The 17,467-nt window shown below is 47.6% G+C and overlaps 1 protein-coding gene across 2 annotated transcripts in view; it reads right to left on the bottom strand.

Moving 5' to 3' along the window:
* The window catches only part of CCDC83 (coiled-coil domain containing 83), a 42,250-nt gene extending 25,012 nt beyond the window's left edge, over window positions 1-17,238 (bottom strand). The window contains exons 1-5 of one of the 2 annotated variants that reach the window (XM_088449022.1): window positions 17,168-17,238; window positions 9,989-10,145; window positions 8,676-8,796; window positions 2,476-2,560; window positions 135-303 (exon numbers count right to left, since the gene is read on the bottom strand). In XM_088449022.1, the coding sequence (XP_088305148.1) occupies window positions 135-303; window positions 2,476-2,560; window positions 8,676-8,785 (364 nt within the window). In that variant the 5' untranslated portion in view covers window positions 8,786-8,796; window positions 9,989-10,145; window positions 17,168-17,238. The remainder of the gene's footprint in view (window positions 1-134; window positions 304-2,475; window positions 2,561-8,675; window positions 8,797-9,988; window positions 10,146-17,167) is intronic. The other variant, XM_088449023.1, reaches the window with a different exon arrangement.
* Window positions 17,239-17,467: the final 229 nt, after the last annotated feature.

Raw genomic sequence — 17,467 nt, forward strand, 5'->3', positions numbered from 1 at the left:
CGAGCGCATCAGCGCTAACGACCGCCTCTGAATGACCCCCAATATATGCGCAGCTGGGCATCATGGAACCTCCCACAGAACTGACCCCTTCCCCAGATATAACACCATAAGGGAGGCAGGAAATATTCTTTTACCTTCAAACAGAATCTCCTTCTGGTGAACAAAGTCCCAGGTGTCTTGCTTCGCCTCATCCACTTGTTCTCTGTTGACGATTTCTTTCTTGGCCAGTTCCTGTTCCTCGGCTTTTGCCTGTCCGAGAAGCTCCTTGATGTGTCCGGTCTGTTCGGCTTTTAGGCGTTCATTCTGGATGGGACGTAACAGCTGGTTACATTGGTATAAACTGGAAGCTTCACCATAGACAGCAACATCGCCTTTTTCAAAAAACAAACTGACCTCATTCACAGAGCACGTTCCAGATCACATATGTAAAGTCCGGCCAACGTTAGGAAACTTTCATGAATAGGGGCCTTTTACATTGGAGCCTTTGTGCATTGTGTCACTTGTAACCTCTGTACTCTACAGAGACGGAATGCCGGCTAGGGATTATTGATAGTTGTGGAAATACCGACGCCTATCACAATACCGACCCCGGAATACAGAATGACGCCGGACCGAACGAGGTAAGTATGGTCCGCGCGTCCTCATACACACGGGGGGGTGGTTAGGTATAGAGCGCCTGGTGGGATTTAGGGTTAGGCATCACCCCCGGGAGGTGTAGGGCTAAGCTAGGGGAAGGGGGGGGGGTTAGGGATAGGCACCCCCGGCGGAAGGTTAGGGTTAGGCACTAAGGGGGGAGGTTAGGCACCCCTAAAGGAGGGTTAGGGGGGGGGAGAGGGGAGGTTTAGGTAGTTTACTCACCTCCGTCGGGATCTCCGCTGTTCGCCCGGCGTCGGGATTTTGACCGCCGGGCTCTCGTTCTGCGGTCATTCATACCGGTTCCACAGAGACACATGGACACTCAAAAGGCATGATGCTGAGACACAGGCAAAGTGGCTGCAGCTGCGGGTGCCTGATTTACTACGTTATGCTAATGTGAGATTCCGTACAGTTAGTGCAGCAGTGCGTGCGCAGGCAAACGGAAACCCGTGCCACCTATTGACTTCTCGCCAGCCGCCAGATGCAGGCTTCCCTTCCCCGTATGTACGAAGCTGTAGATACACGCCCATGACTCTCCTGTGACACGCCCACAGGTCAGGGCAGTTCCGTGCACTCCCATCGCCGCCCTGTTCCCACCCCAAAGCGCCCAATTTCACAGAAAGACCGATCCTGACAAGTTCTGTCCCTACTCAGAATGGGACGGACATAAGCAAATTTTTGTAAATATGGCATCTGCGCATGTGCTGTATACAAGAACTCGCCATTTCAGCCCGTGCACAGCGTTTTGTCCTACTAAGGCCCCAGGTGTCTGTGGCAGATCCATCACTTCAGTTACAGGGTGACCATACAATAATGGACACTTATTATGCTGGAAAACTTAGGCTGCCGCCCAAATGCCCGGGACGTTCCTTGCATGATGTGGACAAAGTACAGGGACGTCTCCTATTATACCCACAGGCAAATGTTATATTTTGGGTTTAAAAACAAGAGATTTATTACTTCAATTGCAGGAGCATACCGGGGTTAGAAAATTTAGCCAGCGCTTCTTTCCAACTCTGTAATGAACTGATTATTACTCTTTACGTGAAATGCCGTTTCTGGGTGGTAGCTGGGCAGTGACCATGCGGTCCTTGTGGGAGTGTTGTGGACGTGTAGGCTGACTTCCGTGCTCGTTCATTGTGTGCGGATGCGCATATGACGCCTGTTACAGACGCATCTCTTGCACCCAGTCCTGATACTAGTGATGACAGCTGCGGACCTAAAAACAGTGGGCGGTATGCAGTCGGAAGTCGGCGGACCTAATCCCGATAGCCGGCTTCCCGACTGTCACATCCCGGCAAGGGTCTAAAGACAGGCGTCGAAATGCCGACGCCTATCAGACATACGCCGGGAGCCCGACGCCCGGCATTCAGATTGAAGGGGCGCAGAGCGCGGATAGCCGTGGAGGGGTAGGTTTAGGGTTCCCGGGGGGGACAGGGTTAGGCACCCTCCCGGGAGGTTAGGTTTAGGCTAGGGGAAGGGGGGGTTAGGGTTAGGCACTGGGGGGGAAGGTTAAGGTTAGGCACCCCTAAGGAAGAGTTAGGGGGTAGAAATAGGTTAGTCAATACTTACCTTAGGACGATCGGGATTTCCTCCTCTGCCAGGATGACGCTGTCGGGATTCCAACCGCCGGGCATGGGTCCAGCGGTAAATCATACCGATTCTCAGTGGGCGCATGCAGGTGCAGGGATTCTCGGCGTACACGGGTGGATACTCACATTAGCATAAGATAGTAAGCAGGCAGCCACGGCTGTATGGAACTGCGGCCGCGAATGCGTCTAACCTAGAATGAGTCCCATTGTCAGCTTTTTAATAGAAGTAAGATATCGTCACTCTTACCCGTTCTTTATACCTAGCATTCTTCTCTTCCATTTGTTTGACCTCAGCCAGAAGCTCTTCAGTTCTAGACTCCTTCATCTGGATCCTGAAAGGAGCGATTCACTTAATTAGAACATATTCTATAAGCAAGATAAAACTGATTTGGAAGGAGCTTTAGCTAAGAGGATGCTGGTCAAGAAATGAGGTAGAACATTTTTGGTCGTCAACCTCATCAAACTAAAGCTACAGACTCTGCTCCAAAGAGCTGAAAAACAACTTTGGTTAAAGCACGGACAATACCTTTTATCTTCGCTTTTCACAGAGCATTTGAAGTGTGTTCTTTAACGGGTTCAAAGCCACCCCGGCAACCCATTGTACTACGTACTCCATCAGTGCTCCCACCAAACTCGTATTTCTACTGAGCATTAATGCTATTAAATTGCTGCAGGCAACCCTGAAATTAATACAAAGCAAAGTGAAGCAAACGCTTGTAAGAAAGTGCATGAGGATGAGACATTTGGCGCACATTTATATTAGGGCTATGAGCATCACAGTTGTTTTTTAGAATGTACCTTAATTAATGCCCAGGTATATACCGTATGAGGTCTAACGGTCAAACCTTTTTAAGAGGACAAGTGGAGATGTTGCTCATAGAAACCAATCAGATTGCTGCTATCATTTATCTAGTACCTTCTATAAAATGATAGCTAGAACCTGATTTGCTGATCTGGCTGCTATGGATAACACCTCTGTTTCTCCGATAATTTCCACACTCCCCATACTTAACTATGGGGGATGTTAAAATTGTGGGATTCATCAAACTCCGAAAATGCTTTATTTTCGGAATTTGAAAGTGAAACTGTTCGTCATCTTCAGATGGCGTTCAGTTTCCCGAATGTGCTTACAAGCTGCTGTTCAGATCTCTCATGCTGTGCTGCTCGCTCCTCCTCATCCCGGCCGCCTGCAGTTAACTTGTCCCGGTGACCGCTCCTTTAATATGGCCGTACCTGATTCTTTGATTTGTAGTAAGTGGTCACCGGACGAGGCTGCCACTCACTGCTACCCCGGCTTAGTTTAGGTTCTGCATGTTAATGCATATTTCTTAAATAAAGTTTTTAAGAAGAGAATTTTTTAAAATTTATTATAGGCTACTTCTCCACGTTGATGCCCGCGCATGCACATTAACATTATCATCCGGCGAAGAGCTGGATTTCTAACCGCAGCAGGTGAAAATTACAGTATCACTAGTCCGAAAAGTTGTCTCCGCAAAAGGAGGCACTTTTCGGAAGTGGTCATGTTATGAAGGGGGAATGATGAATTACACAATTTTCTTTATTTTAATATGCAAATTTAAAACTAAGTTTTCACTAACTACAATTTTAACATGATGAATAGAGCCCTTATGGCTCTATTTACTACAATCCGCATACTGAATGCAGATTGTAGTGTGATATTACGGAGTGAATTCGCATTGCGAATTCAGGCAATATCACAGGGATTTACTACAAATCCCTTACAGGGACAGAGCTTGCGATAAAGCTCTGTCCCTGCAAATCCCCTTCGGAGCCTTATCACGGTATTTTTGCAAAAAATACCGTGATTAAGTGCCCGTGCATGCGCCGACCGATTGCCGCTGCTACCTCCCCTGGCGCTAAGCCCCGCCCCCGCAATCATGGACCCCCCTCCCCTCCCGCGACCCCCCCTCCCTTAATAGCACTTACCTGCATGCTCCGGGCCTCCGGTGATGTTCTCCATTCCTCATGTCAGGTGATCTCCCATACTGCACTGGGGCCCGATCACCTGATGACCGGGCAGCAGTGCACTATGTGAGACCAGCTGACTGGAGGGGAGTCATCACCGGAGGCCCGATCACCAGTCCCTCGAGTCAGGTAAGTACATTTTTTTACTATTTTTTTTTTCTTACAGTAATCAGCTTGCGGTCTGTTTAGACCACACAGCTGATTACTGGGACCGACTCCCGGCTCTGCTCTCACCGTTAGAGTTGGGCAGGAGGCCGGTAACCGGGGGAGACCCTGGATAACTCCACCTCCAGGTGGCGTTATCACAGGGCTTTCCCCGATATTTTTTCACATTTTATTTTTAGTAACTCTGGTCGGATCACATTTCCCATTACAGTTATGAGAAATGTGATCTGCTTTACTAAAAATAAGTGATACTTAGGGGTTGGAGTAGAATTTTACAAATTCTACTCCAATTGCACTGTAATAACTATAGTTGATACTAAAATAATGTGAAAAGGGTGTGAAAACACCCTTTTTCACATTATTTTAGTAAAAATAATGTTGATAAATAGAGCCCTCTGTGAGAACCATGTCAGATGTCTTAAACACAGTAGAGGCTAACCTAGAAGAACTGACTCAAATGAGCATGCAACATGTACAGTAATTCCACAAGGAACCAATGGGGGAAGTAGAACTATAGGGAGTAAATTTACTAAGAATCATGTCTTGTCCGAGATTGCCCCAAGTTGAAACTCGATTAGAATCGCTGAAACACGGGAGATTTTTGCCTGCTGAAACTCTCAAATTTACCAAGAATCGTGATTTGCTGAATCGTGTTTTTCGATGATGTATGTCATCGAGTTTTCTCTGCCCTAGTTCCCTGTGTCTGACCGCAGCTAAACTCACCCGAACATGCAGCCTGCACATATCAGTGAGATACTGTACGTGCAGACTGTTTGTGTGTGTAAAAAATAAAGGGTTAATTAAAAAAAAAAAAATGACAGAAAGGTAAGTATGTGTGAGTGTGTTTTGTATGTAATAAAATTTTAATTTCAACGGTGTGTGTACTGTGATTATTTTACTATTTTTTTTACAGCAGGGGTATGGGGGCACTTGTAATTCCAGAAGTGCCAAAAGGCAGGCACGCTGGCACCTGTAATTCCATTGTAAAAAACAATAGTACATATACAGTCAGGTCCATAAATATTGGGACATTGACAGAATTTTCAGATTTTGGCCTCTATTCACCACCACAATGGCTTTGAAATGAAACAAACAAGATGTGCTTTACCTGCAGACTTTCAGATTTAATTTGAGGGTAATTACATCCAAATCAGGTGAACGGTGTAGGAATTACAACGGTTTCTATATGTGCCTCCCACTTTTTAAGGGGCCAAAAGTAATGGGACTATCAACTCAAAAGCTATTTCATGGACAGGTGTGGGCTATTCCCTCGTTATTTCATTATCAATTAAGCAGGTAAAAGGTCTGGAGTTGATTCTAGGTGTGACATTTGCATTTGGAATCAGTTGCTGTCAACTCTCAATATGAGATCCAAAGAGCTGTCACTATCAGTGAAGCAAGTCACCATTAGGCTGAAAAATCAAAACAAACCCATCAGAGAGATAGCAAAAACATTAGGTGTGGCCAAATCAACTGTTTGGAACATTCTTAAAAAGAAAGAACGCATCGGAGAGCTCAGCAACACCAAAAGACCCGGAAGACCACAGAAAACAACTGTGGTGGATGACAGAATAATTATTTCCCTGGTGAAGAAAAACCCCTTCACAACAGTTGGCCAAATCAAGAACACTCTCCAGGAGGTAGATGTATATGTGTCAAAGTCAACAATCAAGAGAAGACTTCACAAGAGTGAATATAGAGGGTTCACCACAAAATGCAAACCATTGGTGAGCCACAAAAACAGGAAGACCAGATTAGAGTTTGCCAAACAACATCTAAAAAAGCCATTACAGTTCTGGAACAACATCCTATTGACAGATGAGACAAAGATCAACTTGTACCAGAGTGATGGGAAGAGAAGAGAAGGAAAGGAACTGCTCATGTGTGGGAGCAGGTGAATTGATTTCCCGAATTTAGACACGAGTTTTGTCCAGACCTGTGTAGCTGACCTTAGTGCACACGTTACTGACAAATAAATCTTTGCAGTGCAATGTGGTGTCATCCATCTTTTGTTTTGGAATCATCTAGAAAATTATCTCTCATTGCACATAACATTGGGAACAACCAGAATGTAAATTGTGCACAGTTGGATATAACTGACAATAAGGATATTTCAAGAAATTATTCTTTAACACCTGGACATTAGGCACAATCTTCCACCATGCAAAATCCAATATATTTGTCATTTTATGGCTAAACATGCTGAGCCTGAACCACCAGAGGTGGACAAAGTGCTGATGTTTGCGCAGCTGAGTGATTAGTTGATACTGCGCATGTGCAAAAGTCCTGAAAACCCCTAGGACCCATGCATTCTCTTAAGTGTACGTGGAATCTGCTGTTGTGTTCAGAAACGCTGGCATTAAAACCATGGGCATTCCTGGGCGGTGTCTGGGAGGTGGCCTGAAGTGTGCTAAAAGGAGGCCATCTCATGGGCGTGTTTCTCATGGGCGCTTTCCCAAACACAGAGGCCATGTTTAGTCAGAGTTTAGAAGTAGACACTGTGCCAGCCGGGATGTAGTGGGTATGCCAGTGGACGGGATGCCGAGCGTCGATATAACGACGCCGTAATCCCGCCACCCGGCAAAATGCCGACACCGCTATCCTGAAGGGGATCAGGATACCGGCATCAGCATCTCGACCACTGGAATCCCGAATGATGAATCCGGGTAAGTATGCATGGTTAGCCCAGGGAAGGGTGGGAGTTAAGGTTAGGCACCCACCAGGAGGGTTAGGTTTAGGGTACAGGAAGGGGGGTTAGGGTTAGACACCACAGGTGGGAGGTTAGGGTTAGGCACCCCCACCAATGAGGGAGAGTTAGGGTAGGGAGAGGGTTAGGTTACTTACTAACTCCGTCGGGATTCTCCACCTTCGGGCTTGCACTGTCGGGATCTGAATCGGCGGTATTTCATACCCAACCCGTGCCTGCCATAGGCTGGTGTAAGTGTTGTGATGGTGGACACGATGGTGGAGTGCTTGTAAAAAAAAACGTCGGATTTGTACTGTCCACGAGCAATGAAAGTGGGCGTCTCAGGGTATGTACAGTGTGCACAAAGGGAAGGCTGAGACTGAGAAGGCTGAGACTAGCATTTGCATATTACCGCCGCTGTGACTCCGCAAATATACGTCACCATGGCGGCATTAGTGTCCTGCTCTGAATCAGGCCTAGTGGCTTTGGCCACACATCCTACAGTGCGGAAGTGAATAAGAACACGTGCAGAACAGGCCGAATGTAGGTACAGTAGATGTTTTGTGTCAGGACAAACTGGTGCCATCATTTAGAAGCCCCTTGAGGCATTGACTGAATAGGCTGCCATTTATGTGGCATTACCCAGAAGTCTGTTCCCCTTTTACGGTGGGATATTTGCATATTATTTGGAAATCAACTGGTACCACTGTTTTAGGTAGGTTGTCTCTACAGCACCTCTAGGTGACCAGAGAGACCTAGAGGGTTTTTAGAAGTTGTTGCCCATAGCAACCAATCAGATTCTAGCTATGATCTTCTAGAAGGTGCTAGATAAATGACAAGTAAAATCTGATTGGTTGCTATGGGCAATTTCTCCACTTCTATAAACCCGCAATTTAGGGCCTGATTCAGAGGTGGACGGATGGAGAGGTGCGTATAAAAAAACAGGTATGTCACCGGTATTTTGGGAGCGTGCCAAAGCCATACAGGGTCGCTCAGATGTCCGATGGTCCAAGCGATGTTTGCGTCTCATTACAGAAGACAGCACCTGCAGCATTTGTATATGTTCTCAGATCCGCATGGACTGAGCCGGACTGTGGCCACCTCTGAATCAAGCCCCGAATAAGGATGCAATAGATTGTTCCCATAGGGATGTCCTGTGTAAGTAGAATACCGCATCATGCTTTTAACAACCCGTATGTGGTGTATTGGCTGAAGGGGTTGGCATGAGAGTGGCATTACCCAGAAATCTCTTCTCAATTCTAAGTAACTTAGGAACTAAGAGGTGGAGGCTGCTGTGTCCACTCTTGCGTCTGTTGCTGGAGTCGCGGCCCCGATAATATGCAAATGCTGGTATCAGCCCCTGGTGCAGTAGCACTGAGTCGCCGCAGGGCACATTGCAGAGGCTCCACCCACCTATGTGACCAGATACTTACTGATAGGCCAGCAGGGCATACTGCAGAGGCTCCACCCACCTATGTGACCAGCTACTTACTGATAGGCCAGCAGGGCACACTGCAGAGGCTCCATCCACCTATGTGACCACCTACTTACTGATAGGCCAGCAAGGCACACTGCAGAGGCTCCACCCACCTATGTGACCAGATACTTACTGATAGGCCAGCAGGGCTTCAGCAAAGGTCATTTTGTCTTCCTTAGATGTTTTACTTTCCCTCTTTTTCTTTGTCCCTTTCTTTCCCTTCTTCTTTTCATTTTTCCCCATCAGGCAAAGGGCTGTGAAGAGAGGGACAGGAGTGTTACAATATATGCCCCTACAATGTCCTAGTGTGATGCCCCAACACAGACTGTCTGGCCCTAATGGAAGGTCTTGTTTATGTGAAAGAACACTGGCATTGAGGGGGTTAATCATTCCCCTCACATTGTGACATCAGTGGGTAGCAGGAGAGCTTTAGGACCCAGGGGACTCAAACAGAGTGAGTGAGGAGCAGGAAGAGCCCTGAGAGGAAAGAGCAGCCTGACCTGTGAACTGAGGAGGCGGAGCCTGTTAGGAGGGAAAACAGAGCTGTGAGGAGAGCTGGGCTGACAGGAGCAGGCACGGAGCTTGTCAGGATCCAGTGTGAGCTGCAAGAATCAGCGAAGAGCGGAGGCTGCAGGGGCTGCTGAGTGAGAGCCACGCTGCAGGTGTCAGTTGCTCAGATAAGGAGAGCGGACAGCGAGCGAACATACGACGGGCAGGAGCTGCGCCTGTGATACTGCCACAGGTCCAGGACACCAGTTTTAACGAGCCGCAGACATCCAAGACAGCTGATCCTCCGGGTAAGCCACAGGGGAGACCAGCTGAAGGGGGTGGACAGATAAAACAGAGATAGCGCAAATGGACAGGTCAAGAGCCCTCAGTGCTCATCCCCAATTGTCAGCCCACTAGTTTGTTCCTCAATGAGGAGTGATCCAGCCAACCCTGCACCCAAGGAAATGACTTTCAGTAACTAGGCAGCCAGTATAAGCTAGCTGCAGTATTCAGCCCTACCCACTGTAAGGAAGTGAACACTAAACTCATACTCACTACCCTAATCTACAGGGAGATCTGTATAACCTGCTGCACTAATGCTTCAGGGAGATTGCCATAACTGCTACCCTAATTCTACAAGGAGATTTGCATAACTTGCTATTCTAGTGCTACAGGGAAAACAGCAATAATTGCTACCACATACTTTGAGAACTGTGTTGTCTGCTACCAATACTAGCAGGGGACGTACTAAAAGGAATGACAAGCCCCTACTAGCAGGGAGGACTGCTATATCTGTTTCACAGTTAGCTAAGAGTACTGTCTTGAAGGGCTATCTGAATATGTAATGTATGTAATGTGATCCTCAGATTGTAGTTGCATTTGTGAATTCTGTTTATTCTGAAGTGCAGTTATAGCCAACAGTAATTCCAATACTGTATGTTGATTTGCATAACTGACCTTTTATTCACCAGAGTACCATGACACCGTGTTCCAGTTAAATAAAATTCATAGTCACTGTCCAAACGAGTAGTGACTTTGTTGGGGGTTCTCTGGGGGGTCCTTGTCTCTCTGCACACCAACTAAAGGATTCCAGGAGTGGAGCGTGGTCCAAAAGCTGATGGAAGGTTGGGACCAATTACAAATACAGAAGGAAGTAGGTACGACACATACACCGCTCATCAACGCTCATCCCTTAGGCTGCTTTTACACTAGGAGTGGCACTTACACTACACAACAAAACACTAACGTGTACCCATTGCCTGCAAGAGGTGGACTCATAATATTCATAAAGTCACTATGAAGTAGGGGCACAATTGAGAGATTAGGATCAAAGGAGCTGATATGTAGCAATCTCCTGGTATTGATACATTCCCTGCTGGCTGTTAGTGATGTGTATACATTATAGCTCAACTAGGGGATCTTTATCCAAACCATTATTGGACTCCGGGATTCCATATCCCATTGTACTGGGACCCTGTATCTCTGTGTGCCATTGTACTGGGACCCTGTATCTCTGTGTGCCATTGTTCTGGGATCCTGTGTCTCAGTGTGCCATTGTACTGGGACCCTTTGTCTCTGAGACGCGGGTCTCAGAAGACTAGCACACAGAGACAAGGGTCCCAGCACAATGGCAGACTGAGACACGTGGTCCCAGAAGACTAGCACACAGAGACACATGGTCCCAGAAGACAAGCACACAGAGACACTGGGTCCCAGCACAATGGCAGACTGAGACACGTGGTCCCAGAAGACTAGCACACAGAGACACGTGGTCCCAGAAGACTAGCACACAGAGACACATTGTCCCAGAAGACTAGCACACAGAGACACTGGGTCCCAGCACAATGGCAGACTGAGACACGTGGTCCCAGAAGACTAGCACACAATTTAACATTGTTCTGGGACCCAGTGTCTCTGTGTGCTAGTCTTCTGGGACCCTGTGTCTCTGTGTGCTAGTCTTCTGGGACCCCGTGTCTCAGTCTGCCATTGCTCTGGGACCCTGTGTCTCTGTGTGCTAGTCTTCTGGGACCCTGTATCTCTGTGTGCCATTGTTCTGGGATCCTGTGTCTCAGTGTGCCATTGTACTGGGACCCTTTGTCTCTGAGACACGGGGTCTCAGAAGACTAGCACACAGAGACACTGGGTCCCAGCACAATGGCAGACTGAGACATGGGGTCCCAGAAGACTAGCACACAGTCTGCCATTGTTCTGGGACCCAGTGTCTCTGTGTGCTAGTCTTCTGGGACCCTGGGTCTCAGTGTGCCATTGTTCTGGGACCCCGTGTTTCTGTGTGCCATTGTTCTGGGATCCTGTGTCTCTGTGTACCATTGTTCTGGGACCCCGGGTCTCTGTGTGCTAGTCTTCTGGGACCTCAATTAAGCTGAACACCAAAGTACCCTAAAAATAGGATTCTGGAAACTCACTTATAGATTTGACCAATCTTGCTTACCCCTACTCTATAGGGGTTGGGTATGGGATGCCAGCACTCGGTATCCCGGCTGTCAGAATCCAGACAGCGTTATCCGACAGGGTTAGCATACCGACACTTGTTGGTCGGTATGCTAACCCTTCCCCTAACCCCTTAGTGCCTAACGCCTAAACCTAACCCTCCCCACACCATACCTTCAATATCCCGACAGGATGCCGGTGCCGGGACTGTGACCGACGCTGGGATTCTGTCGCCGGTAATGTAAGTGTCGGCATCCCGACTGCCGGGATGCTGAATGTATTCCCTCTATAGCATGTTAAAATGTTTATTTAATTCTTTTTTTTAGTGGTCTATTTAATTCAATTGTAAGAAAAAAACACCAAATCGTCAAGTGGGAGAACACTCTGCTTCTAGTGCCTGCATGTCGCAGATCTGCAGGGGGAACACCATCCCAAATGTACAGAACGTTGTAAGTTATTATCTACCACACCTGGCCAACACCTAACAGGCATCCCATAATAGCATTGGCCAATACCTAACAGGCATCCCATAATAGCATTGGCCAATACCACCCAACAGGCATCCCATAATAGCATTGGCCAATACCATCTAACAGGCATCCCTTAATAGCATTTGTCATGGCTTCAATGTATCTTCCATATTGTCAGAACTTTATTTATATCACTTGTATACAATTATAGCGTTTTATTTATTGTCGGGTTTAATCATTTAGATGTTTGAATAAATCATAGGCTTTCATTTTTAATGAAGCTGAATAATGGGAAAAAAAACTCTACTCTGGTTCCGTTTGGTGTTGCCTAGTCGTCACTATCCCTATTTATAATGAAACGCATATATTATTGAACAAAGGAAAGAGATTACCGTACATCAAACTTGGAAAAGTGTAAAATGGAGTGAAAATGCTAAATTTCCTGCCTGATTCTATAAGTTGGCTCAGGATATACATTATATTATATACAGCTGTTCCTTCTTCTTTTTTTCATTCCATTTGAGGAACAGGTTCTATTCGTCTGGCTCCCAGCCTGAGAGGAAAATGTGCCGTAATTCAGGGAAGTACAGGAAGAATCACTTCATTTATGAACTTAAATAGAAATCGGCACTGTTTGGTGATTCCTGTTCTGTATGGAGAACAGCTGAATAGACAGGAAGGGAGGATAGCCATGTCCTGCTTGGTACGCCAACAAAAATTCATTATACTCCCAATTCGTACTCGCCCTGAAAGCTTTGCCTTTGAGCAGACTTCTGAATTGCTGCTCGTATAATATGTCATACTGGAAATGCTACTTTAAAGAGGGGTTTCACAGCCATCTCACAGAAATGCTAGCTAGGCTTACGTCAGTAAAATCAGCACATTCAATAGGGCTGGAAGCAATTAGCTGTTTCATCTTTAAATAAAAGTCAGTAAAGGGACTAATAGAAAATTAGGGGTGCGGGGGTGAGGTGATGTACGATTGGCTGCACAATTACATACATATGTCTGGCCCACTGTGCCAAGTGCAAGATGACAGATTTGGGGAATGAGGGCATCAAACATAGGGCCTGATTCAGAGCCGGACGCAATTAGCGCTCGCTCGTCCAGAAAATAGGGGTGGCTATTCAATTCAACCGTTCGCTCTTTGCGGTCTGTTCACGCCTCTAGGTCTGAACGAGCGAACAAAACTTGTGGTCGTTTTTTTTTAAAATACGCCCCCTGGCCGCTCGCATCCTACGTCATGTCCGCTATTTATTAGATTAATCGAGTACATCGACCAGGGTATGAACTGCTCGCTATTCTTGGGGTTGGTTTTTGCTACCACAATTTTGCAGTTCTGGCTATAAAATAACCCAGTGACGTGGTCAATGACGCTGCTGTTTTAATTATGCACACCCATAAAACGCCCGTTTTGACCTTTAAGCACGCCTGCGTTCGGATCTCCACTCCCCGTTTTCAAGCACCTTCCCCTGTTACCACCCACATACGCCTCATCCTGTCACTCAAATTATCAGGCATTCGCTATTTTGCAAGGACATTAATTTCGACCGCACTGACTGGTTCGCGCATGCGTATAACGATCCGTACGCATGCACAGTTGGGCAAACATCGCTCAGAGCAAACGAGCGGCCGCTTACGAGCGGGTCTAAATCAGGCCCATAGTGTAGCAAAGGGCTGATGTTTTAAGCATTTACTTATTTGAAACTGAAGCAGCAGAAATAATGAAAGATTTAAAGAGACCGAACAAACAGAAAGAATTAAGGTCTGATTTAGTGGTGGATGCATCTATTGGCGGTCGTCCCGTCTGCGACTTCGTGCAAATGCCACTCCGAAGCCCTTCCCTGGTGTACATCTGTGTGTATGAATGTGCAAGGACTTAGACGCCCACTTTCACCGCCAATACAGGGGTGTCAAGAGTGGTGTGGGGAGGGTGCTGATTACCCGGGCCCAGGTTCCCCTGGGGGGCCCAGGCCAGCCGTGGATGAGGCGGAATGCCCCCCTTCTAGGTGCACGCCACCGCAAAACATAATAATTTAGGTCAAAATTTTAACGATCAGGTGTGACCACAAACCTATGTTTGGCCATGTCACCTTTAGCACCTGCGCCCGGCGTCCATACAAGCTGTAATACCACCTGGTGCGTCTTTAGGCATCACCATCGGTCCCACCATCGAACTTCCAGCAGCCCTATAGCAGGTGCAGATGTGCCGTCTGAGAATGGCCTCCAAAGTGAACAATTGAGTGTGCGAGTGTGCAAACACGCCCACAACACTGCCATAACACATCCAGACCATCACCGAGCGTGTTAAATCACCTCCCTGTCACCGTCCAGCACTTTTCCAAGACAGCTCTCATGCCGTATGTCTCAATTGCAACATCGCCATTGTGTGTACACGCTGTAGAACACATGCGCCATAGGAGTTTTAGGGATTTTCACGTACACACATTAGAAAAAAAATCGTCTAACTCCGTCAACCTTGGCGCTGCGTGTGACTCTGAATCAGGCCCCTAGTATGTGTAACTATAGCCATGTAGGAATATCAATCTGAAAATCCACAGGTCAGCCCCGAAAGATGAAATAATGAGCATGTGCAATATTCCAGCATCGTGGTCTGGTCAGCGGCATCTCCAACTTCTGAACAGCAGACTAGGGATGGCCAGCGGAAACCAGTAGTTGGCAACCATCAATTTCTGATATGATGGATACGAGCATCAATGTCTCTGATATGATGGATACGCTTTTGCTACTCAATGCCAATATTGTATTGGATGTCACCACCGAATGCTCCTTTCTGATGGCTGCTGACGTCACTTACACCAATAGGAAGAAACCATGGGGTAGATGAATGAAGCAGAGAAAAGAGTGGAGAAGTGTGCCAGTAGAGATGTTACCCATGGCAACCAATCAGCTCCTGCCTATTATTTTATAGACTGTACCTGATAAATGCAACTTCAAAGCTGATTGGTTGCCATGGGCAACTCCTCCAGACTTTCCACTGCTTCATACATCTACTCCCCTGTGTCTCTAGCAGAGCTCCTTTGTGCATGCACAAACTACGGGGTCTATTTACTAAGCCTTGGATGGAGATAAGGTGCCAGCCAATCAGCTCCTGTCATTTTTCAAACACAGCCTGTGATATGGCAGTTAGGAGATAAAGTACCAGCCATTCAGCTCCTATCACTTTATCTCCATCCAAAGCTTAGTAAATAGGCCCCTATATCTGTCCACTGCACGCGAGCAATATATTCTCAGCTCTATTTATAATCATTATAGATACCAGACACAAAACTATGGGAAAATCCCTCTTATTCTGGACACTGACCCCCTTATCAATATATAATATATTTCTATCTATAATATCTAATTCTGTTGTTATTCTACCAAGCATAATGCATAATTCTTGGGCCTCGAACCCTGGTAATCCAAACTGGGTAGCGTGTAGGGTTAAACATCTGGGTCAGCCGACCCGAGTCCCATTTACACCATGGGAAGATCCGGATTTCCTGGCGCTTGGCGATTATGTCATCGCCAAGGGCCAGTAGAAGAGTACCACTGCACACGGGTGCAGTGTGAACGGCGCTGACCTGGGAATAACTCGGGTTGGTGCCACAGTGTGAAAGGGGTCTGTCCCAGATTGTAACCGTGTTCCAAATCTCGGGCCAAACCCTGGACTTGGTGTAAATGGGGTATTAGCTGTATAACCCTCGTTACTAGCACATGCTCTGCATGATTTCCTGAGCATGCATATGTATCATGCCTCCCTCTCCTCTCTCTGTATCATGCCTCTCTCTCCTCTCTGTGTATCATGCCTCTCTCTCCTCTCATGCTTCCCTCTCCTCTCTCTGTATCATGCCTCTCTCTCCTCTCTGTGTATCATGCCTCCCTCTCCTCTCTGTGTATCATGCCTCCCTCTCCTCTCTGTGTATCATGCCTCCCTCTCCTCTCTGTGTATCATGCCTCCCTCTCCTCTCTCTGTATCATGCCTCCCTCTCCTCTCTGTGTATCATGCCTCCCTCTCCTCTCTCTGTATCGTGCCTCCCTCTCCTCTCTGTGTATCGTGCCTCCCTCTCCTCTCTGTGTATCATACCTCCCTCTCCCCTCTGTGTATCATGCCTCCCTCTCCTCTCTGTGTATCATGCCTCCCTCTCCTCTCTGTGTATCATGCCTCCCTCTCCTCTCTCTGTATCATGCCTCCCTCTCCTCTCTGTGTATCATGCCTCCCTCTCCTCTCTCTGTATCATGCCTCCCTCTCCTCTCTGTGTATCGTGCCTCCCTCTCCTCTCTGTGTATCATACCTCCCTCTCCCCTCTGTGTATCATGCCTCCCTCTCCTCTCTGTGTATCATGCCTCCCTCTCCTCTCTGTGTATCATGCCTCCCTCTCCTCTCATGCCTCCCTCTCCTCTCTCTGTATCGTGCCTCCCTCTCCCCTCTGTGTATCGTGCCTCCCTCTCCCCTCTGTGTATCGTGCCTCCCTCTCCTCTCTGTGCATCGTGCCTCCCTCTCCTCTCTGTGCATCGTGCCTCCCTCTCCTCTCTCTGTATCGTGCCTCCCTCTCCCCTCTGTGTATCGTGCCTCCCTCTCCTCTCTGTGTATCATGCCTCCCTCTCCTCTCTGTGTATCATGCCTCCCTCTCCTCTCTCTGTATCATGCCTCCCTCTCCTCTCTGTGTATCATGCCTCCCTCTCCTCTCTCTGTATCATGCCTCCCTCTCCTCTCTGTGTATCGTGCCTCCCTCTCCTCTCTGTGTATCATACCTCCCTCTCCCCTCTGTGTATCATGCCTCCCTCTCCTCTCTGTGTATCATGCCTCCCTCTCCTCTCTGTGTATCATGCCTCCCTCTCCTCTCATGCCTCCCTCTCCTCTCTCTGTATCGTGCCTCCCTCTCCCCTCTGTGTATCGTGCCTCCCTCTCCCCTCTGTGTATCGTGCCTCCCTCTCCTCTCTGTGCATCGTGCCTCCCTCTCCTCTCTGTGCATCGTGCCTCCCTCTCCTCTCTCTGTATCGTGCCTCCCTCTCCCCTCTGTGTATCGTGCCTCCCTCTCCTCTCTGTGTATCGTGCCTCCCTCTCCTCTCTGTGCATCGTGCCTCCCTCTCCTCTCTGTGCATCGTGCCTCCCTCTCCTCTCATGCCTCACTCCCCCGCCCCGTGTATAATCAGGTAGAAGTATCACCTTGTGTGTTATATAACCATACTGGGTGCCAGTCTCAGTACCCACCTGTTACCAGCAGATGAGAGACACTCAGTCCCCTGGATCACAGAAGCCTCATGCAGCAGCTTCCTCTCTCCCACAACAATCACTTGTTACCTTAACAACAGCAAACTCACTGACTGCTGGTTACTCTGTATCTGTCATGTTTCTGTGTAGTCGTAGGATTGTAGCGCCACTTGCTGGACGCACAGAATATGACAATATATAACAGACAACATGCCATCTGCAGTGTGAGTTGTGTGTTGGTGAAGCCACTCTGGTGCTACTAAATCTGCTTATAACTTAGATCATAAAAAAAAAACCAGC

Source organism: Taudactylus pleione, unplaced genomic scaffold, assembly GCF_031769625.1.
Source record: "Taudactylus pleione unplaced genomic scaffold, aTauple2 ptg000478l, whole genome shotgun sequence".
Classification (NCBI taxonomy): Eukaryota; Metazoa; Chordata; class Amphibia; order Anura; family Myobatrachidae; genus Taudactylus; species Taudactylus pleione.